A 26,649-nucleotide genomic window follows, 5' to 3' on the forward strand; every position below is an offset into this window, starting at 1 on the left:
TGAAAATCTTGAGAATTGCTGTGTTAATGGTTTGCTTTGTGTTGTGACTGGTCTCAGGACAAGCAGTGAATCCCATCCAGTTAGAAAGATGTGCTGTACACTCTTTGGCCAATATTTGATTTAGCATAGTTTGGACTAAATTCTTTTCTTTCATTAGTCTAAAATATCTTTTTCCTGTCATTAACTGAATTTAGGTTCAGAATCATATTTGATTCATAAAAGGTTCATTCATTCATTATCACCCTGTTCTGTTCTTGGAACTGTTTGTATAAATGTGGCTGATGGGGCTTCCCTGGTGGCGCAGTGGTTGAGAGCCCTCCTGCCGATGCAGGGGACACGGGTTCGTGCCCCGGTTCAGGAAGATCCCACATGCCGCGGAGCGGCTGGGCCCGTGAGCCATGGCCGCTGAGCCTGCGCATCCGGAGCCTGTGCTGCGCAACGGGAGAGGCCACAACAGTGAGAGGCCCGCGTATCGCAAAAAAAAAAAAAAAAAAAAAAAAAACTGGCTGTTAACCTGCCCTATGGGTGATCTGAAATATCAAGGAAGAAGGGGTGGGGGTGAGGCGGAAGAAATAGGGACAAGGTCCCTAGGTCCTGCATCTGGAGTAAAATTTGTTCCCGGTGGGCACAGACAATGAAAAGGTGACTTTGGGGACGATGGGAGTTGGGAAGAGGATGGGGTTTGGGGAGGGCAAGACTGAGAGCACTAGGGGATGGGTGTGGCTTGGGTGGAAGGGGGCCGAAACAACGCAAGGCTTGGGGCACTCCTATGGCCACACTGTTTTCCACCAGGCTGGGCCGCAGGTATTCGTAGGGCAAGTCCAGCTTGGCATTCCGGATCTCAATGCCCTTTTCCACGGCAGCCAGCTCCTCCCTGAACTTCTTCAGCGCAGCCTTGGGCTCAGGGCCTGAAAAATACTCCTCCTTATGTTGGTCCAGAGCCACCTGGACAGAGGGGAAAAAGGCAGCTGAGAGCTTCACTGACCCTCAGTCTGGAGTGCCACAGCTCCCAGTACCTGCCCCCTTCCTCGGGGACCCGGGCACCTGGCTCTCACCATGATGGACTGGCGTCTGCCCAGTTGCCAAGTGATGGACATCTGGAGAGAAACCTGATGAAAGTTGGGCAGTGTTGCCATCACTGTCTCCAGTGTCACATCCTTGGTGGTTGGCGGGGGCAGCCGCATCGTGCAGGGTGCGTTAGGGACCCAAGCGTACCAGTCGAGCTAAGGAGGGGCAGTCAATGTCTACTAAACATGAAAACCCCTAAGACCACCTGCACACAGCCCCCTTCCCCCTCCAGGCACAAATGCCCAGCTGCCCCCCTATGATAAGTACCTGGCCTAGGTGGTTGGAGCTGTGCTGGCCAGTGCAGGTGAAGATGCACGTGGTCACAAAGTGGCAAAGCTGGTCCTTGGACTGTAGGGCGATGGGAAACCCTGCAAGGGGTAAGGAGAGTTAGAAGCTGTGAGGCCAAGGATAGAGGCAGAGTTCAGAGGGACTGAGGAGGAGAACAAGAGAGGTAAGAAGAGGACCAAGGACTCTCAGTAACTACTGTGGGAAGTGAGACGAGCGTGGGTTGGGGTGGCGGGAGCAGGGAGGTCTTTTGGGAGGGTCCCACTCAGTGGGGTGCTGGTGTGGCTCACAAGAGTCAATGATGTCAAATGTTCAAGTATTTAGCAAGCTGGTTGACATCACCTTGGTAGCCACAGTGCAATATTTACACCATGGAAATGGGCAAATGCTACAAATCGGGGCATTTTTTTTTCCCCAGGGAGCCAGTTGTTAAAACATTTATGAGCAACCTCTGGTCCCACTGCATCTGGGACCTAGAGGGGCTCTCAGTGCACAGGATGGAGACCTGCTTCTAGCTGAGAGGAAAAGGAATCTGGGAAGGCTTTGGGTGTTTTCATAGGGGTTGGGAATGCTTCTGGAAGGTTCCATAGAAGTAGAGAGGATTCTGGGGAAGTTCTAGGGAGGAATCATGTGCTGGGGTCTCGGGGCTCATCCTACCTCGGTCCTGGGCCCCTAGCAGTCCAATCTCAGTGATCTCTCGACACCAGGCCTGCAGCTCAAGATCCTCTTTCACAGACTTGTCCGTCTTATAGTGGAGACTCACAATGCCCTCCACGTAGCTGCCAGTGGAGGGGTCAGGGCGGGGGAGCTGAGGCTGACGACAGGGAGCCCCCAGGCCCTCTGCTCCTTGCCCGCGCAGCCCCCCAGCTGGGCCACAGACCTCATGTTTCCCCAGCTTCCTCCCCGGCCTCACCGCCCCCTGCCACCTCACTGAGAGATGATTTCCCAGAGCCGAAGGGCATCTTGCACATAGAAAGGAGACTTGACTCCCAAGAGCCCCCGCTCAGCCAGGTCATCAGGGGGCAGAAGGAGCTATAGGTTAGAAAGGCTCCTGCTCTCTTGAACAGCTCCACATGGCCGCCCCCACCTGTGCTCACCACCTGAGGAGCAAGGACAGGTGGGGTCAGGCCAGTCCACCTGCCCCACGGCCAGAGCCGGAGTGTGAACTCCAGAACCGCCCCCTTTCTCTCCTCATACCTGGTCGAAAATTCCCAAATCAGCGACCAGCCCAGTCATGGCCCTGAGGTTAATTTCCATGGTGTATCGAATGTGCAGAATGAGAAGCTGGAGGGAGAGGAACAGGGAAGGGCAGGGTCAGAAGACAGCTGTGGCCCGTCCCTGCAGGAAATAGGGGCTGAAAAGCAGGAAAGGTACCAGGTCTTCGGGAAAAGCAGGGACTGATGTACAGCGGCCCCTCAACACCACTGACTTAATGCTCTTTGATCATTGAAAGAAATCGTTCTCCTTTTCTCTTCATGGTCTTCTCAATGTTTCTCCACCTTTGTTTTCATTATCACTTCTCCAAGGAGGCTTTTTTGATATTTTTTGTACTCTTACCTGCCCCATGAACTTTTAGTGCTACAGATATACTATATATCTGTTACCTCCTGTAAATATATGTGTGCTTTATACATAAAAATAATTTTTTGCCCTCCAGAACATGGTCTAATCTGCTACCTCCAGAACTTCATCTCCTACCCTCCGCTTTGTCCATTATACTCACCTTCTTTCTGTCCTTCAAACACTCCAAGCTTGTTCCTGAGTCAGGACCTCGGCGCTAAGCTGTCCCCTCCGCCTAGAGCAATGTGCCCCGTGCTCTGCTCATGGCTGGCTCTGTGTAATTTCATTCTCCCTGTCACCCCCTGAAAGGAGCCTATCCCGACCACCCAGTCTAAACTCACTATCACATCACCCTGCTCTGATTCTCTGCAGTGTGCTCACCACAGCTCACCACAGATCTATTACAATACAGTCTTCACCGTCTGTTAGCCCTTAATGGATAGGAAAATCCCCAGAGACCAGGACCTTGGCTGTCTTGCTTAGCACCGGCATCTAGAATGGTTATTTGCCCCATCGGAGACACCCAAGAAAAACGTTAATGGACGAACACTCTGTTCTAACTGTCAGCTACTGTCGCTGACCTGAGCCCCTCTAACTGGCCTATGTGTTACTATCTGGGAACCCTTCAAAACTGGCTGGAAAAATCTTTTTTATTATTTGCATGGTCCCCTCTCCCTGGGTGGAATCCTCAGTCATTTGTGTATTCTGTTTATATACTGCCTGTGTATCTGTGCTTTATACATAAAAAGAGTAAGACTTCCTGCCCCCCACTCCCTCACCCTCCCACCACTCTCCACCCCATCAATGAATCATTTTCACCTCCTCGGAAGTGATATCACCCTGTTAGAAATGCAGAGCAAGCCATGCTCTCGCGCCATTGTTCATTTGTCTTTTATTGGTTGCTTCTTCCCAAAAGCTGAGATTCCACAGAGAAGGTGCTTCCAGAGGTGGGACCACTCTGTGGGGCAGAGAGCGGGGGAGGAGGGGGGGATAAAGTGTTACCTTGAACATAGGATGTATCGATGGAAGGCACCTCATGGTGGCCACAGCAATGACTTCAGCCACCAAGTGTCCCCTTAGGAGATGAGACTGCAGCTAGTGAAGCTGGAAGTCAGAGCTGTGGACCCAGCATTTGGCCAGGAGCCAGGCCATCGGGGGATCCGTGGGCAGGAAAAGCAGTGGTGGGGGAGACCCCTTGCCTGGCAGTTGGAGCTGGAAGAGGGACAGAAGTGGGATTTGGGAGGGGTGAGGGCCAGTGCACAACAGACTCCCCTTCCCTTGCATGCTTAAGCTCTTCCTCTTCCTCCAAAGTTGTTTAGCATTCTCCATCTGACGGCTGCCGCTCCCTTACAGTCTGGGTCCTCTCACCTGATGACCATGGGTAAGAGTTTCCCATCAGGCTGCAGTTTCAGCATAACCAGAGGAGCAGCCAGGTACTGCTGGCTACACAGGATGACGTTGGCCTTGATCCCATCCAGCAAGGAGACGTCAGCTTCAAATAGCGTGCCTCCCTGGATGGGGGCAGAGAGCAAGGGCTGCTATCAGCATAAGACATCTTCCCACTCTGATTCCCCGAAGGAAGAAGGAAACTAATTTGTCTCCATGACCTACTTCCTACCAGGTGATGGATCATGTGCTTATTGCCTCATATAATTCTTAGATGCACTTGAATTAGCCCCAGTTCTATAAAAGAGGAAACAGATGATCAGAGAGGATAGATATCTTGCCTGAAGTCACACAGCTTATGAACAGCAGAGCCAGGATTCAAGCTCAAGTCTGTCTCACCCTAAATCCGATGCGTTTCCTCTTATTAGTTCCATGCTGACTCCCCATCAACAGCCCCAGCCCTGACCCTGATTCTCTTACTCCACACTCTCCCTAAGTCCCTAGCACCCAGTCACAGCTCTTCATTTTGACTCTGTCTCTGTCACCCATCACATACTCTTCCTCCACAGCACGCTATTCTCCTTAGGAGAGGAAAGCCATGGAGGTGCACCCTTCCAAGATCACTCAAGATTTCTGCTGTAGGGACTTCCCTGGTGGTCCAATGGTTAAGACTCTGCGCTCCCAATGCAGGGGGCCCAGGTTCGATCCCTGGTCAGGGAACTAGATCCCGTATGCTGCAACTAAAAGAGCCCGCATGGCACAACTAAAGATCCCACGTGCTGCAACGAAGATCCCACATGCCACAACTAAGAGCCGGCACAGCTAAATAAATACATACATACATAAATATTAAAAAAAAAGATTTCTGCTGTAGGATCCCGTCTCGCCATTTGGCAGCAAGCTGGGCCCACGGTAGACCCCGCAGCAGCGCAAACACCCCACCCCCATTTCACTGTGTGGTCTCCTTAGGGCTCTTACGTCCATACCTGGAGCTCCTTCTCCAGCTGGGCCTGCAGCTCCTCCATCCCTGGAGGAAACTCTAGGCGGGCAGGAAGGTGATTGGAGCATCTCAGCAACATGGGGTTGGAGCCATTGAGAAACTGGTACCCAAATAAGGCATCGTCCTTCCAGGAGTCCTGCACCCGCTCTGGGGATGGCATTTGTGCAGTTTTCTGTGGGATCTGAGCTCCTGGTCTTTCCAACCCCCACCAAACCATCCCCACTTGACCCCAACCTATTGGAGGGGCCCAGGCCTCTGGTCTCCCAACCATGGTTCCTTAGACTGAGTAGGATCTGGGGGTAAGGGTCCTGAGAGAAGTACTGGGGTAGGGACACTAACCAGCCAACTTGCTCTGGCCACACCAGAAAACCCTGTTGAAGTCATCCAGACTGTTTCAGCTAGTCAGAATATTTGAAGAGTCTTTGATGCTAGGTCTGCCAGCCTTCAGGGAAGGATGGGCGAAGAGTTTGTTATTCTCAGAATCAAACATTACAACCCCACGCATCCACCTTGGGCTGGTCCAGCCCTGTGAAGTACATAAACCCACTGGCCTCCACTGGACCAGGACAGCTCCCTGTCACCCAGCATGCCTTGTTCTTACCCCTTGACCAGCGAAGCCTCAAAGTCAATTCTTTTGTCCTCCAGAAATCTCTCATCTATGGGAAGGTCACATATTGTGGCCCCGGCCATATTCAGGATTAACCCATCCTTCCAGTTACCCCACCTGCGGTGGAAATGAAACCAGGCATTGGTACTGGGGAAGGGTCAGTGGCTCCCTGGGGGGTCAGGAAGTGGGAGTGGGGCAGACCGGTACAGCTTCCTTCTCTCTTCCAATTCCTCCTCCCTGTGTTTCTTGAGCAGGCCTTGAGGGTCGTCGACCACTGTGCGACCTAGAAGTGGGGAGGAGGGCGTGGGCCATGAGGCTCCTCCTGAGAGCCTCTCCCCTGCCCTGCCAGGGGTCCCTCAGCCCGCCCTTGCGGCTGGCCCCTGACCCTTCGGCATCACTGCGCACCCCCAGTCTCCATGCTGCTCTGTGCCAGCTCCAGCATCCCGCCTCTTCCGTGACCCCCAAAGACCACGCCCCCTTCTTCGCTCCCCCACCCCCAACTTCTCTCGTGCCCCCGGAGGCCTCTCACACCCCCAAGCCCCCCCGCTGCTCACCAGTGCCCTCGGGTAGGCTCAGGATGCCTTTGCCCTCCAGCCAGCGGTAGCGTGGGAACCTGAACTCGTCCCCACTGGCCCCGGGGCCCTGCACGGAGATCGAGTTGCAGAACCACGCGTCATCCTGAAGGAGGTGCCATTTGCTCAGTTTCACGAACAGCAGCGGCCCCAGGTACTCTGACACGTCCACCTCGAATTCCGCCTCCTGCCCGCGACAAAAGAGGGTCAACAAGAGGGGCTCTCTGGAAGGAATCCTCGGACTGAGCTCTGGACGCCCGTCCCTCTGGGCCTGTGGGAAAGCGGCGCGAAAGGAGCCAGAGAGGAAGTGGGCGCGCACCAAGCAGGCGGCTCCACGACCCCATTCTCGGTCGTGAGTTCCTCAGCCCCGGGTGAGGCGGGAGGCGGAAGGTGGAGAGGGGCACTCCTCCCTGTAGTCACTGATTGCGCCGAGAGTTGGGCTGCGCACTGGGCACCCGCGAGCGCACTGGTGACCAGTGTACAGACATTGTCCCCTCGACCCCGTCACCAAGGCCGAGCGCCCACAGAGGCCCCACCCAGCCCGGAGCAAGCTTCCCCGAGGACATCCCGTCAAAGCGGAGACGCACAGGTGCAAAGGGCTTAGCCGGGGAGAATGAGAAAGAGGAAAAGGTGGGGGAAGTCAGGCCAGGGAGGGGAAGCGGGGAGAGCAGAGGCCAGGGCCGGGCGAGCGGCGTCGCGGAGCTGGAGCGCTGAGCGCGAGGTGTGGGCAGATGAGCAGGACCAGATCGTAAAGTCTGGAAGGTTAAGCCAAGAGCTTTGGCTTGGTGCGGAGAGTAGGCGGAAGCCATTCACATGTTTTCAGTCGGGGGAATGTTTTAAGGATGGGAATGTATTGGGAAGAAATCGCTCTGACTGCAGAAGGGCTTGGAAGGGCAGGGGCGCAAGCGGTGAGGCGGGTGAAGAGAATGAAGGTGGCGTAGGTTCGAGGGGACATTAGTGGTCAGAGTGAGATGGACATCAGGGTATGGATGCCGGAGATGTCTAAGAGATGGACTGGACAGCAATCGATTCTTAGTTAGACGGAGGCGAAGAGAGGCGGAGGTGGGAGTGCACCTGGGGGATACAAGGGGAGCGGTCTGGGACGTGGGGAGAGGGGAGGACCTCACTTGAGCATGGTCCTTTGAAGCGTCCATGGGCCAGACATCAGATCTGGGGATCTTGGAGAGAGCTGAATGGGAGATGGGAATCTGGGGGTCGGCGGAGGCAAAATGTAACAGGAGCCAGGAGCGAATACCAGGTAGATGTGATGGGAGAGGGGGTGGGTGGGGAAATCGAGTGCTCTCATCACTCGGCTTCTTCTCCCCCCTCTTCCTGCGTCCCCATCCCCGCCACATCCCAGAGATAAAGCCCGCAAGGTCGGAGAAGATCTGTGAAGATCTGAAATAGTAGCTTTTTAGAAGAGGAGACAGGAGACGGACGGCCGCTCTAAGGACCCCTGAGTTTCCAAAAACAGACTTCTGTGGAACGACGGGCGCGCAAGACTATCCCAATTCCAAGGAGGGTGGGCGGCGGGAACATTTATTGAGCAGTTACCGTGTGCCGCGTCCCGCCCTAAAGCGCTTTACTCTCGCGGTCTCCTAGCCCTCTCCGCGCGTGGGGCGTGCGCCCGTAGCCGCCGGGAGGAGCTGGAGTCCGGCTGCGGCGCGTCTCTTCCAGGGGACTTGTGGGCCTTGGGGCCAGGGGCGCAGCCCACCCCGTTCGGCTCCGGCCAGCTCACCTTGCCCCTCATCGGCCGCAGGCGCCACCCGAGCGCCCCCTCCCCGTGCTGGCCGACCAGCCACAGCTGCACCTTGTTGTTGGAGCCCGCGCGGAGCGAGGACCCGCTGGACACGCGGACGCGGTAGAGACCCATCTTGCCCAAAGAAGTTTCGCCCCTTCTGAGCGGGAAGAAGAGTGGATGCGCTAAATAACTGGGCCCGAGACCACGCCCCTCCGAAGCCTGGCGGAGTTCGGGGTGTGGGTGACAGGTCTCCAACCAACCCCGCCTGTCCGCGCTCTGGGGTCCTCAGCTCCGCGCAGCCCAGAGCTCAGCCCTGACTCCAAGAAGGCGGGGCCCCCCGGGGGAGGGTAGAGGGCGCAGAGGTGGGAGGAGGATGGTAGGGGGAAGCAGATGCGGATTTGGGCAGAAAACATGCAGGAAGAAGGAATCGACGCCTGGCCCGGAAGACAGATGGTGGGAGTGGCTGGAGGCCCCCTCCATCTAAGCGCGCGCGCGCGCCTCACAAGTTGGTTCACCACTGCCAAGGGTCGTGCTCAAGGCTGCAAGGGAGGATGAAGACGGCAAGGAGACGGGACCCAGCAGCATTTGGGAGCCAAGCAGTCCCAGGAAAAAATAACTGTTCCAAGAACAGGAAGGACTGATCAGCGCCATGTGGCTGCACATGATAACCAGGTAGAAAGGAGATCCAACCAGTTAACCAACGCTGGTACTCACACTCTGTGACCAAGGAGAAAGGGAGTCTTGAGATGCTGAATTAGCCAAATGTCCTGAAGAGAAGCAAAATCCACTAGACGCCACCTTAACCATAAGACATTAGGAATGCACGCATAATTTTTAATAATACTAACAAAGCAAGTCAATTATCATAATGACAAAACCAGGAGTTCCATAACTCTAGCCAAGTGAAACTAAAGGAATCCATCATTTCAGAGGAGAAAGAGGTTGCAGAAATTAAAACCTTATGTAGAAGATGCAAACATTAAAAGACTATTTGGGGTAACAGGAGAAGTTTTACCGGAGCAAAGATAGCTCCTTGGAAGAAACAACAAGCTTCAGAGCCCCAAGTGTGAATCAACTTGCTGAGAAGCCCTAGTCTGTAGCCTCAGTGCATTCAAGGATCTGAGACAATATTCTTTGTGGGATATGAGGGAATCTGGCAAGATTTTGGAAACACCAAGAAGACATCAAAAGAAGTATTTTAGCAACCTTGAGAAAATATCTTATTCCTAGAGAAAGACCGGAACAAGTAGAAACCAACAAAGTAACTAAATCCATGCTGTTGGTGTGTTAAAACAGATTTACGTATAATGACAGTAAGTCTTGTAATCATTGTATTTGTGTTCCTTTTGTGTACTGTTTAAATTGTATTCAAAAGAATCATCATATTAAATTTGTAATTGCAGTTTAGATTATTTAAGGAATTTTAATGAAGTATGCAAGCAATGTTTAAATATTAAAATTTATTTTTCAAAGTTCTGTTTATAGATAAATGTTTTAAAAATCGAGTATTAAATAAAATACCAGTATTTTTGGAGTATTCTCTCCATGGACAAAAGTTATCCTCAAACTTTAAAAACTCTATCAACAATGAGCATAAACTGTGTCCACAATAATCATAGAAAAATAGCTGAAAGAGTGGACTATGGTTTTCTCTGGGTATATGCCCAGTAGTGGGATGGCTGGGTCATATGGTAATTCGATTTTTAGTTTTGTAAGGAACCTCCATACTGTTCTCCGTAGCGGCTGTATCAATTTACATTCCCACCAACAGTTCAAGAGGGTTCCCTTTTCTCCACACCCTCTCCAGCATTTGTTGTTTGTAGATTTTCTGATGATGCCCATTCTAACTGGTGTGAGGTGATATCTCATTGTAGTTTTGATTTGCATTTCTCTAATAATTAGTGATGTTGAGCAGCTTTTCATGTGCTTCTTGGCCATCTGTATGTCTTTGGAGAAATGTCTATTTAGGTCTTCTGCCCGTTTTTTGATTGGGTTGTTTGGTTTTTTAATATTGAGCTGCATGAGCTGTTTATATATTTTGGAGATTAATCCTTTGTCCGTTGATTCGTTTGCAAATATTTTCTCCCATTCTGAGGGTTGTCTTTTCATCTTGTTTATGGTTTCCTTTGCTGTGCAAAAACTTTTAAGTTTCATTAGGTCCCATTTGTTTATTTTTGTTCTTATTTCCATTACTCTAGGAGGTGGATCAAAAAAGATCTTGTGGGCTTCCCTGGTGGCGCAGTGGTTGAGAATTCACCTGCCGATGCAGGGGACATGGGTTCGTGCCCCAGTCCGGGAAGATCCCACATGCCGTGGAGCGGCTGGGCCCGTGAGCCATGGCCGCTGAGCCTGCACGTCCGGAGCCTGTGCTGCGCAACGGGAGAGGCCACAACAGTGAGAGGCCCGCGTACCGCAAAAAAAAAAAAGATCTTGCTGTGATTAAGAGTGTTCTTCCTATGTTTTCCTCTAAGAGTTTTATAGTGTCCAGTCTTACATTTAGGTCTCTAATCCATTTTGAGTTTATTTTTGTGTATGGTGTTATGGAGTGTTCTAATTTCATTCTTTTACATGTAGCTGTCCAGTTTTCCCAGCACCACTTATTGAAGAGACTGTCTTTTCTTCATTGTATATCCTTGCCTCCTTTGTCATAGATTAGTTGACCACAGGTGCATGGGTTTATCTCTGGGCTTTCTATCCTGTTCCATTGATCTATCTTTCTGTTTTTGTGCCAGTACCATATTGTTTTGATTACTGTAGCTTTGTAGTATAGTCTGAAGTCAGGAAGTCTGATTCCTCCAGCTCTGTTTTTTTCCCTCAAGACCACTTTGGCTATTTGGGGTTTTTGTGTCTCCATACAAATTTTAAGATTTTTTGTTCTAGTTCTGTAAAAAATGCCATTGGTAATTTGATAGGGATTGCATTGAATCTATAGGTTGCTTTGGGTAGTATAGTCATTTTTACAATATTGATTCTTCCAATCCAAGAACATGGTATATATCTCTCCATCTGTTTGTATCATCTTTAATTACTTTCATCAGTGTCTTATAGTTTTCTGCATACAGGTCTTCTGTCTCCCTAGGTAGGTTTATTCCTAGGTATTTTATTCTTTTTGTTGCAGTGGTAAATGGGAGTGTTTCCTTAATTTCTCTTTCAGATTTTTCATCATTAGTGTATAGGAATGCAGGAGATTTCTGTGCACTAATTTTGTATCCTGCAACTTTACCAAATTCATTGATTAGCTCTAGTAGTCTTATGGTGGCATCTTTAGGATTCTCTATGTGTAGTATCATGTCATCTGCAAACAGTGACAGTTTTACTTCTTCTTTTCCAACTTGGATTCCTTTTATTTCTTTTTCTTCTCTGATTGCCGTGGCTAGGACTTCCAAAACTATGTTGAATAATAGTGGTGAGAGTGGACATCCTTGTCTCGTTCCTGATCTTAGAGGAAATGCTTTCAGTTTTTCACCATTGAGAATGATGTTTGCTGTGGTTTGTCGTATGTTATGTTGTGGTAGGTTCCCTCTATGCCCACTTTCTGGAGAGTTTTTATCATAAATTGGTGTTGAACTTTGTCAAAAGCTTTTTCTGCATCTATTGAGATGATCATCTGGTTCTTATTCTTCAATTTGTTAATATGGTGTATCACATTGATTGATTTGCATATACTGAAGAATCCTTTCATCCCTGGGATAAATCCCACTTGATCATGGTGTATGATCCTTTTAATATGTTGTTGGATTCTGTTTGCTAGTATTTTGTTGAGGATTTTTGCATCTATATTCATCAGTGGTATTGGTCTGTAATTTTCTTTTTTTGTGGTATCTTTGTCTGGTTTTGGTATCAGGGTGATGGTGGCCTCATAAAATGAGTTTGGGAGTGTTTCTTCCTCTTCAATTTTTTGGAAGAGTTTGAGAAGGATGTGTGTTAGCTCTTCTCTAAATGTTTGATAGAATTTACCTGTGAAGCCATCTGGTCCTGGACTTTTGTTTGTTGGAAGATTTTTAATCACAGTTTCTATTTCATGACTTGTTATTGGTCTGTTCATATTTTCTATTTCTTCCTGGTTCAGTCTTGGAAGGTTATACCTTTCTGATAATTTGTCCATTTCTTCCAGGTTGTCCATTTTATTGGCATAGCATTGCTTGTAGTAGTCTCTTAGATTGATTTGTATTTCTGTGGTGTCTGTTGTAACTTCTCCTTTTTCATTTCTAATTTTATTGATTTGAGTCCTCTCCCTCTTTTTCTTGATGAGTCTGGCTAATGGTTTATCAATTTTGTTTATCTTCTCAAAGAACCAGCCTTTAGTTTTATTGATCTTTGCTATTGTTTTTTTTGTTTCTATTTCATTTATTTATGCTCTGATCTTTATGATTTCTTTCCTTCTGCTAACTTTGGGTTTTGTTTGTTCTTCTTTCTCTAGTTCCTTTAGGTGTAAGGTTAGATTGTTTATTTGAGATATTTCTTGTTTCTTGAGGTAGGCTTGTATTGCTATAAAATTCCCTCGTAGAACTGCTTTTGCTGCATCCCATAGATTTTTGGATCATCGTGTTTTCATTGTCATTTGTCTCTAGGTATTTTTTTGATTTCCTCTTTGATTTCTTCAGTGATCTCTTGGTTATTTAGTAACATATTGTTTAGCCTCCATGTGTTTCTGTTTTTTACAGTTTTTTCCCTGTAATTGATTTCTAATCTCATAGCGTTGTGGTCAGAAAAGATGCCTGATATGATTTCAATTTTCTTAAATTTACTGAGGCTTGATTTGTGACCCAAGATGTGATCTATCCTGGAGAATGTTCCATGCGCACTTGAGAAGAAAGTGTAATCTGCTGTTTTTGGATGGAATGTCCTATAAATATCAGTTAAATCTATCTGGTCTATTGTGTCTTTTAAAGCTTGGAATTTCTTATTAATTTTCTGTTTGGATGATCTGTCCATTGGTGTAAGTGAGGTGTTAAAGTCCCCCACTATTATTGTGTTACTGTGGATTTCCTCTTTTATAGCTGTTAGCAAGTTGCATTATGTATTGAGGTGCTCCTATGTTGGGTGCATATGTATTTATAATTGTTATATCTTCTTGGATTGATCCCTTGATCATTATGTAGTGTCCTTCCTTGTCTCTTGTAACATTCTTTATTTTAAAGTCTATTTTATCTGATATGAGTACTGCTACTCCAGCTTTCTTTTCATTTCCATTTGCATGGAATATCTTTTTCCATCCCCTCACTTTCAGTCTGTATGTGTCCCTAGGTCTGAAGTGGGTCTCTTGTAGACAGCATATATATGGGTCTTGTTTTTGTATCCATTCAGCAAGCCTGTGTCTTTTGGTTGGAGCACTTAATCCATTCACGTTTAAGGTAATTATCGATATGTATGTTCCTATTACCATTTTCTTAATTGTTTTGGGTTTGTTTGTGTAGGTCCTTTTCTTCTCTTGTGTTTCCCACTTAGAGAAGTTCCTTTAGCATTTGTTGTAGAGCTGGTTTGGTGGTTGTGAATTCTTTTAGCTTTTGCTCGTCTGTAAAGCTTTTGATTTTTCCATCGAATCTGAATGAGATCCTTGCTGGGTAGAGTAAGCTTGGTTGCAGGTTCTTCCCTTTCATCACTTTAAATATGTCATGCCACTCCCTTCTGGCTTGTAGAGTTTCTGCTGAGAAATCAGCTGTTAACCTTAGGGGAGTCCCCGGTATGTTATTTGTTGTTTTTCCCTTGCTGCTTTCAATAATTTTTCTTTGTCTTTAATTTTTGCCAATTTGATTACTATGTGTCTTGGTGTGTTTCTCCTTGAGTTTATCCCGTATGGGACTCTCTGCACTTCCTGGACTTGGGTGGCTATTTCCTTTCCCATGTTAGGGAAGTTTTCGACTATAATCTCTTCAGATATTTTCTCAGGTCCTTTCTCTCTTTCTTCTCCTTCTGGGACCCCTATAATGCTAATGTTGTTGCATTTAATGTTGTCCCAGAGGCCTCTTTTCATTCTTTTTTCTTTATTCTCTTCTGCAACAGTGAATTCCACCATTCTGTCTTCCAGGTCACTTATCCATTCTTCTGCCTCAGTTATTCTGCTATTGACTCCTTCTAGTGTTTTTTTCATTTCAGCTATTGTATTGTTCATCTCTTTTTGTTTATTCTTTAATTCTTCTAGGTCTTTGTTAAACACTTCATGAATCTTCTTGATCTTTGCCTCCATTCTTTTTCTGAGGTCCTGGATCATCTTCACTATCATTATTCTGGATTCTTTTTCTGGAAGGTGGCCTATCTCCACTTCATTTAGTTGTTTTTCTGGGGTTTTATCTTGTTCCTTCATCTGGTACATAGCCCTCTGCCTTTTCATCTTGTCTATCTTTCTGTGAATGTGGCTTTTGTTCCACAGGCTGCAGGATTGTAGTTCTTCTTGCTTCTGCTGTCTGCCCTCTCCCCGCTTTTTGAATAGGAATGACTATGTTATCCTATGCCTGGTCCACCACTGTATGGTGGGGGAGGGAGGCAGATGACTTTCTCTCTCTTTTTTTTTTTTTTTTTGATGACTTTCTCTTTAGTTCACAGGTCTTCAGAAGGTGAGGAATTTCACTAGAGAAACTGTACTTAAGAATATATACTTGAGGGACTTCCCTGGTGACACAGTGGTTAAGAATCTGCCTGCCAGTGCAGGGGACACAGGTTCGATCCCTGGTCCAGGAAGATCCCAAATGCCACGGAGCAACTAAGCCTGTGCACCACAACTCCTGAGCCTGCGCTCTACAGCCTGCATGCCACAACTACTGAGCCTGCATGCCACAACTACTGAAGCCCCCGTGCCTCGAGCCCCCCAAGAGCAGCCCCCGAAATGAGAAACCCATGCACCACAATGAAGAGTAGCCCCCACTTGCCACAGCTAGAGAAAGCCCGTACGCAGCAATGAAGACCCAATGCAGCCAAAAATTTAAAAAATAAATACATAAATTTATTAAAAATAAAAAAGAATATATACTTGAGAAACCTTATCTATACCTAGGCCTGATTTAGATGATGAAATTCTGGACTTCAGGCTGATGCTATAATGGGATTAGACTTTGTGGTGCCTTGACAGGGGATGAGTGTATTTGGCATGTGGAAGAAATATGAATTGTTGGGGGCCAGAGGGCATACCGTGGTAGCCAGTCTCCAGAACAGTCCCCAGGGACCCACAGCTCATGGTATTCATGCCCTTGCGTAGTCTCCTCCCAAACTGTATCAGGGTTGGTCTTTGTAACCAATAGACTATGGCAGAAGTGATGGTATATGACTTCTGAAGCTAAAAGACATCTCTCTTTCTCTCTCCCCTTCTCTCCTTCTCTCTGTGTCTTTTCAGCTGCTTTTCTGGGAGAAGTCAGCTGTTATGTCATGAGGACAATTAAGAAACTCTATGGGACTTCCCTGGTGGCACAGTGGTTAAGAATCCGCCTGCCAATGCAGGGCACACAGGTTCGAGCCCTGGTCTGGGAAGATCCCACATGCCACAGAACACCTAAGCCTGTGTACCATAACTGCTGAGCCTGTGCTCTAGAGCCCACGAGCCACAACTACTGAAGCCCGCATGCCTAGAGCCCGTGCTCCACAGCAAGAGAAGCCACTGCAATGAGAAGCCCACGCACCACAACGAAGAGTAGCTCCCACTCACCGCAACTAGAGAACGCCTGAAGACCCAACGCAGCCAAAAATAAATAAATAAATAAATTTATTTTTTTTAAAAAAGAAAAGAAACTCTATGGAGCACTCCACATGGCAATAAACTGAGCTCTCCTGCCACAAGCCAGTGAAAAACAGACCTCCAGACAAGAACCATGTGAGTGAGTTCCTCCAGCCCCAGTTAAGCCTTCAGATGACTACAGCCCCAGCCAACACCTTGACTGAAACCTCATGAGAGACCTGAGCTAGAACCACCTGACTCTCAGAAATTGTATGAGGTAATAAGTATTTGTTGCCCTAAGCCACTGAGGTAATGATAATGTAGCAATAAATAACTCATATGGTCCACATACTTATTTTCTGAATCCCCAAACTCATAAGCTTATGTAAAGCCAGGAAGTATTCATGATGAACTGACCACTTACAAAATTAGTCCTTATTCATATACATTCCTCCCTTATTAGTACCAGCTACCAACCTCGCCCATCTAATTGGCTGCGGAGTGAAACTCCAAGTGTTGAAAAAGATAGAAGACTGAACCAAGTCCATGGAAGTGCTGTTAGAAAAGTGATCAATCAGCAAAGCAATTAACAAATAACATTGATGTAGTAATAAGGGCCACCCACCTGAGATATTTCAGACAGGGACTAAGCAGGGTTTTAGGGCAAACAGTCGATAGGTGACCCGTTGGCTGCAATCAAAGGTACAGGCATGGCTTATCTTTTCCCACAGCCATCATCTATGCACAGGAGTCATTCCCAATCCCTTTACGTCCAGGCTTTTGGAACTCAAAAATCCAACACTGAGGCTCCAGTGTAGTAGGGCCAGCTGAAATTGTGGAAGGAAGTATCAGGACCTTAACATATGTTAACACTGTATTTTACAAGTATTATTCCATCAAAGTGGGACCCAGCTGTGTAATTTTTTTTTAATATCCTCAAGGTTCTTGTTTATCTATTTATTTTATTATTTATTTATTTATTTTGGGCTGCATGGGGTCTTTGTCGCTGCATGCGGGCTTTTCTCTAGCTGCGACAAGCGGGGGCTACTCTTCGTTGTGGCACGCGGGCTTCTCATTTTGGGGGATGCTATTGTTGCTGAGCATGGGCTCTCAGTGCACAGGCTTCAGTAGTTGTGGCACGTGGGCTTCAGTAGTTGTGGCTTGCGAGCTCTAGAGCGCAGGCTCGGTAGTTGTGGCGCACGGGCTTAGTTGCTCTGCGGCATGTGCGATCTTCCCAGACCAGGGCTCTAACCCGTGCTGCTGCATTGGCAGGCAGATTCTTAACCACTGAGCCACCAGGGAAGTGCCCCAGCTGTGTAACTTAATTCATTATAAATATTTCTCCTAACTGTCGTGGGAGAAAGGTAGCAGGATATGGGAGGGCAAAGAGATTGCTGAATGCTCTGTGGTGCATGATGTGTTTCCTCCATTAAACCTTCTGGACCTTTCATAAATGTTATGAAACACTTGATGTGATGTGATCTGATGTGAACCGAATTTTGCATCTAAGTTTATTCAATGACCATTCAGAGACCCCATGTTGGGAGCTGGGATTAGAGGCCAGAGTTATAGTGAGACTGCTAGTCTGAAGACTTCCACAGAAATTTGTGGAACCTGTGGATTTCTCTAGGCCATGAAAATGTGCATTCCCACCAGTGGGGAAATACACAAAGATCGCCCAAATGAGAGCAAACAGAGGCTGTTTACTCAGAGCTTACTATATGGCAAGGGGGTCAGCCACTATCACTTGTGTGTGGCAGGCGGGGTAGTTCAAAAGCTTTACAATGGGAAAAAGGGATGGCTTCAGGTATCTCCTGATTGGAGGCTGTTGGCCTTGCAAAGGCTGTAGGCCCAGAGCTAACTAGAAGTGGGGCATCCTATGTGATTGGTTAGGGGGGCCTGTATGTCTCTCTCTGGTTGGTCCTAAATTGGAAGCAGGGGCAAAAATTAGGGAAGCTGGTGGTTATTGACCAAGTTCTGACCATGTGGGGCCAATTACTGCAGAGGTTGTGGGTTGGCTTTCTAGACTGGTTGCTTCAGAGGTGTGGTTTAATGTCTCTGGCTGGTTGCTCCAGTGGTCGTGGCTCTGTTTCTTTATGTGATTCTGGCCATTGTCCTTCTGTAGATTCAGTCTCTCACTAGCAACGCATGAGAGTTCCAGTTGCTGTGCATCTTCACCAGTACAGCTTAGGGGAGACGGGGTGACTTGTGGCAGGGGAGTGTTGGCCATTCTAGTAGGTGTATAGACGCATGCCATTGTGCTTGTAATTTACATTTTGCTGATGACTAATTATACTGAGCATCTGTTCATGTCCTTATTTGACACTTGTATATCTTTTTTGGGGAAGTATCTTTTCAAACTTTTGCCCATTTTTTATTGAGTTTCTTGTTTTCTCATTGTTGTTCTGGGAGTAATTTATATATTCTAGATATAAGACCTTTATAAGGTATGTGATTTGCAAATTCTTTCTCCCAACAAGCAAGGTCTCAGGAAGTGAGGGTGTATTTTCATCTCTTAACAGTGTTTTCAGCAGAGAAGGAGTTTTTAATTATGAGGAGGTAAACTTTATTTTTCTCTTTTACAGATTGTGTTTGCCTGTGTCTAACAAAAGGTCATAAAGATTCTCTCCTATGTTTTCTTCTAGAAGTTTTACTTTTTCCCTCTTTTTTTTGGCCACACCACGTGGCTTGCAGGATCTTATAGTTCCCTGACCAGGGATTGAACCTGGGCCCATGGCAGTGAAAGTGCCAAGTCCTAACCACTGGACCACCAGGGAACTCCCATTTTTTCACTTTTTTTTTTTTTTGCGGTACGCGAGCCTCTCACTGCTGTGGCCTCTCCCGTCGCGGAGCACAGGTTCCGGACGCGTAGGCCCAGCGACCACGGCTCACGGGCCCAGCCGCTCTGCGGCATGTGGGATCTTCCCGGACCGGGGCACGAACCCGTGTCCCCTGCATTGGCAGGCGGACTCCCAACCACTGCGCCACCGGCGAAGCCCTCACATTTTATATTTAGGTCTGTGATCTATTCCAAGTTAATTTTTGTATGAAGTGTGAGGAATGAGCCAACGTTGATTTTTTTTTTTTTTTGCCTGTGGATTGCATATGGAAATGGTGTTCTAGCACCTCTTCTTGAAAAGTACTTTTTTTCTCAATTGAATTGCCTTTGCATCTTTGCCAAAACTCAGCTAACCATATTTGTGTCTATTTTTGGACAACCTACTTTATTCTATGATCTTATCTTTCAGCCAATACCACACTGACTTGATTACTGCAGCTTCATAGAAAGTCTTGAAATCAAGTAGCCTGAGTCTTGAAACTTTGTTCTTCGTTCCCAAAACTGTTTTAGCTATTCTATTTCCTTTTGCCTTTTGCTATACATTTTAGAATCTGCTTATTGTTACTGACAAAAATTACTAACAAAAATTTCTGCTGTTGTTTTTATTTTTTTTATTTTTTTTCTGCTGTTGTTTTTAATTGGGATTGCATGAATCTATAGATATATTCAGGAGAATTGATATTTAACATTATTGAGTCTTCCAATCCATGAACAAAGTATATCTCTCCATTTATTTGGTCTGTTTTGATTTCTTTCATTAGTATTCTATAGATTCCAGCATAGAGATCATGTACATGTTTTGTTAGATTTATACCTACTAAGTATTTCTTTTTTCTGGTGTGGTTGCAAATTGTTCCTTCTTATTTCACATTCCAATTGTTCATTGCTACTATATAGAAATACGATTAACTTTTGTATATTGATCATGCATCGTGCAGTCTTGAAAAGCATACTTATTAGTTGCAGGAGCTTTTTTGTAGATTCTTTGAATTTTCTATGTAGATAATCATATCAAATGGAAATGAGGACAATTTTATTTCTTCCTTTCCAATCAGTGTATCTTTTATTTATTTTCTTGCATTACTGCACTGGCTAAAACTTCCAATGATGTTGAATAGTTGCCGTGAGAATGGACAACTTGCCCTTGTGCCTGATGTTGGGGAAAAGCATTCAGTATTTCATGATTAAATATGATGTGAGTCGTAGGTTTTCAACTTCATCGGGTTGAGGAAGTTCCCTTCTATTCATATTTTGCTGACAGTTATCATGAATGGATATCGTCACATGCCTTTTCTTCATGTATTGAGATGATCACATGAATTTTTTTCTTTACTCTGTTAAGATGGTAAATTTCATTGATTGATTTTCAACCATATATACCAGCCTTGCATTCCTAGGATGAACTCCTCTTGTGTGTGATTATTACATTTTTTACATGCTGCTTAATTCGATTTGATAATGCGTTGTTATAGATTTTCCCCTCTGTGTTCATGGGGGACATTGGTTTGCAGTTTTTCTTTCTCGTTTTGTCTTTGAAACTGAGGGCAATCATCAGTTAGATCCATTAAACTTGTAAACTGCCTTCACTGCTCAGGCTCACTTTAATTGTTTTTGCAAAAATCTGCATGTCCTCCAAGCATCACGTAGCCTAAACAATAAGGTGTTTGCCCAAGTAGTTTTTTTCAGAAACTTGGAGTCAGCTGTGATGACTAGCTTGAGCTAGTTAAGACTGATTGGAACTACCGATCCCCTACCTGGGCCTGTGCGAGTGTCCAGTAACCTTTTGAAGTCAGAGGGCCAGGAACTTCACCCTGAGAACATGCTGTCGCTGCCACTTTCTGGACACGCGTCCCATGAAGAAGCATGTAGATTCATTGCACCTGCGCAGAACAATTGTTTCGCCTTTTTCTTACCTCCAATCACCTTTCTCCATGCTCCCCGTGCTCCCCGCCCACCAGCTTTATCTTATAAATACCCTGAGCCTCTTGCATTCAGGGAGGCAGGTTTGAGATTTGTTCTCTTCTTTTTGCTGCTCTGTGAATAAGTCCTTCCTCTGCTGCAAACCTCGGCATCTCAGTGTTTGGCTTGCTGTGCGTCGGAGAACGAACCTGGTTCAACATCTTTACCTGGCTTCAGTAATACGGTAAGGCTGGCCTCATAAATGAAATGGGAAGTATTCTTCCCTCTTCTGTTTTCCACAGATATTGTGTAGAACTGGTATTATTTCTCCCCCAAAATGTTTGGTAGCAAAACTGTCTGTACCTGGAGTTTTTGTTGTTGGAAGGTTTTTAACTATAAATTCAATTTCTTTGATATATGTAATATTGTGATTTTAAATAAGAAATATGTATTTGGGGCTTCCCTGGTGGCGCAGTGGTTGAGAGTCCGCCTGCCGATGCAGGGGACACGCGTTCGTGCCCGGGTCCGGGAGGATCCCACATTCCGCGGAGCGGCTGGGCCCGTGAGCCATGGCCGCTGAGCCTGCGCGTCCGGAGCCTGTGCTTCGCAGCGGGAGAGGCCACAGCAGTGAGAGGCCCGCGTACCGCAAAAAAAGAAAAAGAAAAAGAAATATGTATTTGGTCTTCATCCCCATTTCTGGCACAGAGCTTCTAGAACGCTTGGGATTTCCTAAGTGATGAGAGCAGTAAGGTGATTTTTGTTATGTTAATAAGGTGACTTCTTTGGAAAGCTCCTAAGGATGGGAGCTGGTCGCTGGAGAAGCTGACTATGTAATTAGAGTGTTGGAATTTTCATCCAACCCACCTGACCTCTGGGGAGGGGAGAGGAGCTGGAGGTTGGATCAATCACCAAAGGCTAATGATTTAATCGACTGTGGCTGTTACCAAGCCAAACTTTGCTCACCTGTGTGCAGTAAAGCCAGTCCACTGACACCAGGTTGTGGTGAAGGAAAGTGCAGAATTTATTGTTAAGGCCAAACAGAGTCCAGGCCACTAATGCTCAAAAGACCCAAACTGCTCAAAAGACCCAAACTCCCTGTTGGATTTCAGGGAAGGGTTTTTGTTTTTGTTTTTGTGGTACGCGGGCCCCTCACTGCTGCGGCCTCCCCCGGTGCGGAGCACAGGCTCCGGACGCGCAGGCTCAGCGGCCATGGCTCACGGGCCCAGCCGCTCCGCGGAATGTGGGATCTTCTCGGACCGGGGCACGAACCCGTGTCTCCTACATCGGTAGGCGGACTCTCAACCACTGCGCCACCAGGGAAGCCCAGGGAAGCATTTTTAAAGATAGGGTAAAGGAGAAGGTTGTGAGATGCATGATCAACTCGTGGACACTCTTCTGACTTGGTGGTGGTGAGGTAATTGGAAGTCAACATCATTAAGTTTCTGGTTCCAACCTGTCTGAGGTCTGTGTGCTTGTGGTCAGCGTGCAGTTAACTTCTTCCACCTGGTGGGGGTTTCAATATCTGCAAAACGGCTCAAGGATATGGCTCAGAATACTGTCTAGCCCTTGAGGAGGTACTGAAGGTCCTTGACTTTGTTTAATGGCTAAACTATTATTATTTTGTCTTGCTTAACTGTTTTCCTCTGTCTCTGCATTTTCTCACTTCTTTTTTTTTTTTTTTTCATTTTCTCACTTCTGATTAAATTTGTTCTTTGGAACTCAAGGAAGGCCTAGGCAGCTAAAGATTTGCTACAAACAAGAGGCAGGTGGAGGGCATGGGGGGGTGGATCTTTCCTGGGAAGGCCCCATAGGGTCCTGCTCAGTCACAGTCCCCCCTTTTCTTTGATCTTCCTCAGTCTTGAGGGAGAACATGTGTGGGACAAGAAAAGGAATAAAGTTTTGGATAGAGAGGTTAATCATAAACTTGGCAGAGGAACTTGGTTTTAGGGGGACTCAGTTTCATGACTATGTAATGAAGCCTCCATAAAAACCCAAAAGGGGGCTTCCCTGGTGGCGCAGTGGAGTCCGCTTGCCGGTGCAGGGGACGCGGGTTCGTGCCCCGGTCCGGGAGGATCCCGTGTGCCGCGGAGCGGCTGGGCCCGTGGGCCATGGCTGGTGAGCCTCCACGTCCAGAGCCTGTGCTCCGCAGCGGGAGAGGCCGCAGCGGTGAGAGGCCCGCGTACCACAAAAAAAAAAAACAAAAGGATCGAGAGAGCTTCCGGGTTAGTGAACACATAGAGATTTGGGGAGAGTGGTACATTCAGAGAGAGCCTGGAAGCTCTGAGCCCTTTCCCTATACCTTCTCCTATGCACCTCTTCTAGCTGGCTGTTCCTGAGTAATGTCCTTTTACGATAAACCAGTGGTCTAGCAAGTAAAATGTTTCTCTGAGTTCTATGAGCCTCTCTAGCAAGTTAATTGAATCCAAGGAGGGGGTCGTTGGAACCTCCCACCTATAGCCAGTTGGTTAGAAGCACAATTGATAACCTAGACTTGCAACTGGCATCTGAAGTGTGTGTATGTGGGTAGGTGGGTAGGTGTGTGCACACATGTGTGCATGCGGGCGGGGGTGGGGTGCATGGGGGCAGTGGGGTACGTGGGGAGAAGCAGTCTTGTAAGACTGAACTTTCGGGACTTCCCTAGTGGTCCAGTGGTTAGGACTCCACACTTTCACTGCCATAGGCCTGGGTTTGATCCCTGGTCAGGGAACTAAGATCCCACAAGTGTGGCCAAAAAAAAAAAAAAAAGACTGAACTCTTAACATGTGGGATCTGATGCTATCTCCAGGTAGATAGTGTCAGAATTGTATTGAATTTTAGGACACCCAGCTAGTGTCGGAGAATTGTTGATATGGAAAAACTCTCCCACCCCCATGCTGGAATTGGGTCCAGAACCCTCTTTAATATAGAACTATTCAAGTTATCTATTTCTGCTTGAGTTTTGGTAGTTCAAGTCTTTCAAGCAGTTAGTCCATTTCATCTGAGTTGTCAAATACATGGTATAATTGTTCATAATATTCCTTTATTATCCTTTTAATGTGAGTAGAGTCTATAGTGATCTCTCCTTTTCCATTTCTGATATTGGCAGTTTGTCACTTGTCTCTCTTTCTTGGTCATGACTAGAGGTTTGTTGATTTATTGATCTTTGCAAAGAACCAGCTCTTGGTTTCACTGATTTTTTTTTTTTCTATTTCTGATTTCACTGATTTCTGCTCTTTATTTCCTTCCTTTTGCTTGGTTTGGGTTTAATTTGCTCTTTTTCATTTTCTAAATGCAAAGCTAGATTTTTTTTAATTTGAGAGCTTTCATATTTTCTAATATAAGTATTTAATGCTACAATTTCCCTTCAGGCACTTGTGACCTGGAGCCGTGAGAATCAATTGTGCCCACCTCTTCCCAACCTTGTGTTCAGTGATGTCACCTTGAAATCAGCTGGAGTGGGAGTATTTACACCACAGAAGTCAGAAATACTATGCACTAGGGCTAGTCTTCCCCCTTCCAGAGAACCTATTATTATTAAACAATTACTAGCAACCAATGGCGCTAAGCACTGCTCTAATGCCTCACAGAGGTTTTAATATGTTGTATTTTTGTTTCTTTTATTTTCTAATTTCCATTGAGATAGTTTTCCCGACTCATGAACAATGTACAAGTGAGTTTTAATTTCCAAATATTTGGGGGATTTTTCAGATATCTTTCTGTTGCAGATTTCTAGTTTAATTCCATTATGGTCAGAGACATGCTTTGTATGATTTTCCATTATTTTAAATTTGTTTAAGGTTTCTTGCATGGCCCAAAATATAATCCGTCTGGGTGAATTTTCACTGTGTACATGGAAAGCGTTGTTCCGATGCTGTTTGGGTGGCGTGTTCTATAAACGTCAATTAGGTCAAGTTGGTTAATGGTGTTGTGCAGGTCTTCTGCATCCTTGCTGACTTTCTGTGTTCTACTGATTTGCATGTTCTGTTGATGATGGAGAGGGGAGTAGGTGAAATTTCCAAGTATAATTGTCCATTTGTCCATTTATCCTTTCAGTTGTATCCGTTTTCTCTTCACTGTATTTTGCATCCTTGTTCTTAGGTGCATATACATTTAGGATTGTTACGAATTCTTGCTGGGATGACCTTTTTATTTCATTCTGTAATGTCTCTCTTTTATTCCTGATAACACTGCTTGATGTGAAGTCTAGCTTGTCTCATGTTAATATACCCATTCGATTCTTTTTTCAATTGAAGTATAGTTGATTTACGGTATTGTGTTAGTTTCAGGTGTATAACAAAGTGATTCAGTTTTTTTCAGATTTTCCATTATAGGGTATTACAAGATATTGAATATAATTCCCTGTGCTATACAGTAAATTTTTGTTGCTTATCTATTTTATGGATAGTAATTTGGATCTGTTAATCCCATACTCCTAATTTGTCCCTCCCCATCTCCCTTTACCCTTTGGTAACCGTAAGTTTGTTCTCTATGTTGTGAGTCTGTTTGTTTTGTATATAGATTCATTTGTATTATTTTTAGGTTCCACATATAAGTGATATCATATAATATTTGTCTTTCTCTGTCTGGCTTCACTAAGTATAACATTCTCTAGGTCCATCCATGTTGCTGCTAATGGCAATATCTCATTCATTTTTTGTGGCTGACTAATATTCCATTGTATGTATATGTACCACATCTTCTTAAGCCAATCATCTGGGCACTTGGGTTGTGTCCATGTCTTGGCTATTGTAAATAGTGCTGCTGTGAACATTGAGGTGCATGTATCTTTTCAAATTAAGGGTTTTTGTCTTTTCTGGATATATACCCAGGCATGGGATTGCCGGATCATATGGTGGCTCTATTTTTAGTTTAAGGAACCTCCGTACTGTTCTCCATAGTAGCCGCACCAATTTACATTCCCACCAACAGTGTAGGAGGGTTCCCTTTTCTCCACACCCTCTCCAGCATTTAGTATTTGTAGACTTTTTGATGATGGCCATTCTGCAGTATGAGGTAATACCTCATTGTGGTTTTTATTTGCATTTCTCTAATCATTAGTGATATTGAGCATCTTTTCATGTGCCTGTTGGCCATCTGTATCTCTTCTTTGGAGAGATGTCTGCTTAGGTCTTCAGCCCATTTTTTGATTGAGTTTTTTTGGGGGGTGTGTGTGTGTTGGTTTTTTTTCGTTTGCTATTCTTTCTTCTACTAGTATTTTCACTGCATATGTTTTTCAACTCTTACCTTTAACCTATTTATATCATTACATTTAAAGTGGATTTGTTATAAGCAGAATATACTTGGACCTTTATTCATCCAATCTGATCATCCATCTTTAATTGGAGTGTTTAACCATTTACTTTTTTTTTCCCACCACACAGCTTGTGGGATCTTAGCTCCCCGACCAGGGATCGAACCCAGGCCCTCAACAGTGAGAGTTTGAAGTCTCAACCACTGGACTGCCAGGGAATTCCCTAACCATTTACATCTGATATAATTATTAATATGGCTGAATTCAAGTCTACCATTTTATTTTCTGTGTTTTATGTTTTCTTCCCCCTTTTCTGTTTACTTTTGGGTTATTTGAGTATTATTGCATCTTAATTTACCTATTGGCTTTGGGACTATATGACTTTGTTTTTCAGGAGGTGCTCTGGGAATTATGATATACATACTTAACCTCTCACAGTAGACTCAGAGTTAATATTACCACCCGAAGTAAAATATAGAAGCCTTACAACCATATAGGTTAGGTCCCTTCATCCACTTTTATGTTATACTTTTCATATACATTACATCTACATACATGGAATACCCCACTAGACAATGTACTAATTTTTGCTTTATACAGTTAATACAGGGTCTTCCCTGTTGGTCCAGTGGGTAAGACTCCATGCTCCCAATGCAGGGGGGCCCGGGCTCAATCCCTAGTCAGGGAACTAGATCCCACATGCATGCTGCAACTAAGAAGTCCATGTACCACAACTGAAAGATCCCACATGCTGCAACAAAAAGATCCCGTGTGCCGCAACTACGACCTGGCACAGCCAAAATAAATAAAATAAATA

The 26,649-nt window shown here is 45.8% G+C and overlaps 1 protein-coding gene and 2 non-coding genes across 3 annotated transcripts; 1 reads left to right on the forward strand and 2 right to left on the reverse strand.

Moving 5' to 3' along the window:
- Positions 1-519: 519 nt before the first annotated feature.
- On the reverse strand, positions 520-8,363 carry ALOX15 (arachidonate 15-lipoxygenase). The gene is given in 17 exon segments (XM_060134660.1): positions 520-530; positions 708-945; positions 1,056-1,223; positions 1,336-1,436; positions 2,011-2,132; positions 2,285-2,375; positions 2,378-2,453; positions 2,551-2,637; positions 3,916-4,130; positions 4,286-4,424; positions 5,286-5,446; positions 5,639-5,728; positions 5,731-5,741; positions 5,901-6,023; positions 6,108-6,189; positions 6,461-6,665; positions 8,217-8,363. Coding segments are annotated over 17 exon segments (2,055 nt in total). The 5' UTR covers positions 8,352-8,363.
- Positions 4,947-5,019, forward strand: TRNAG-CCC (transfer RNA glycine (anticodon CCC)). Its single transcript has one exon. It is a non-coding gene; the product is annotated as a tRNA-Gly (tRNA).
- A 10,205-nt stretch (positions 8,364-18,568) lies between the features above and the next one.
- Positions 18,569-18,641, reverse strand: TRNAE-UUC (transfer RNA glutamic acid (anticodon UUC)). The gene has a single exon. It is a non-coding gene; the product is annotated as a tRNA-Glu (tRNA).
- Between the last annotated feature and the right edge of the window lie 8,008 nt (positions 18,642-26,649).

Source organism: Lagenorhynchus albirostris, chromosome 20 (assembly GCF_949774975.1).
Source record: "Lagenorhynchus albirostris chromosome 20, mLagAlb1.1, whole genome shotgun sequence".
NCBI lineage: Eukaryota > Metazoa > Chordata > Mammalia > Artiodactyla > Delphinidae > Lagenorhynchus > Lagenorhynchus albirostris.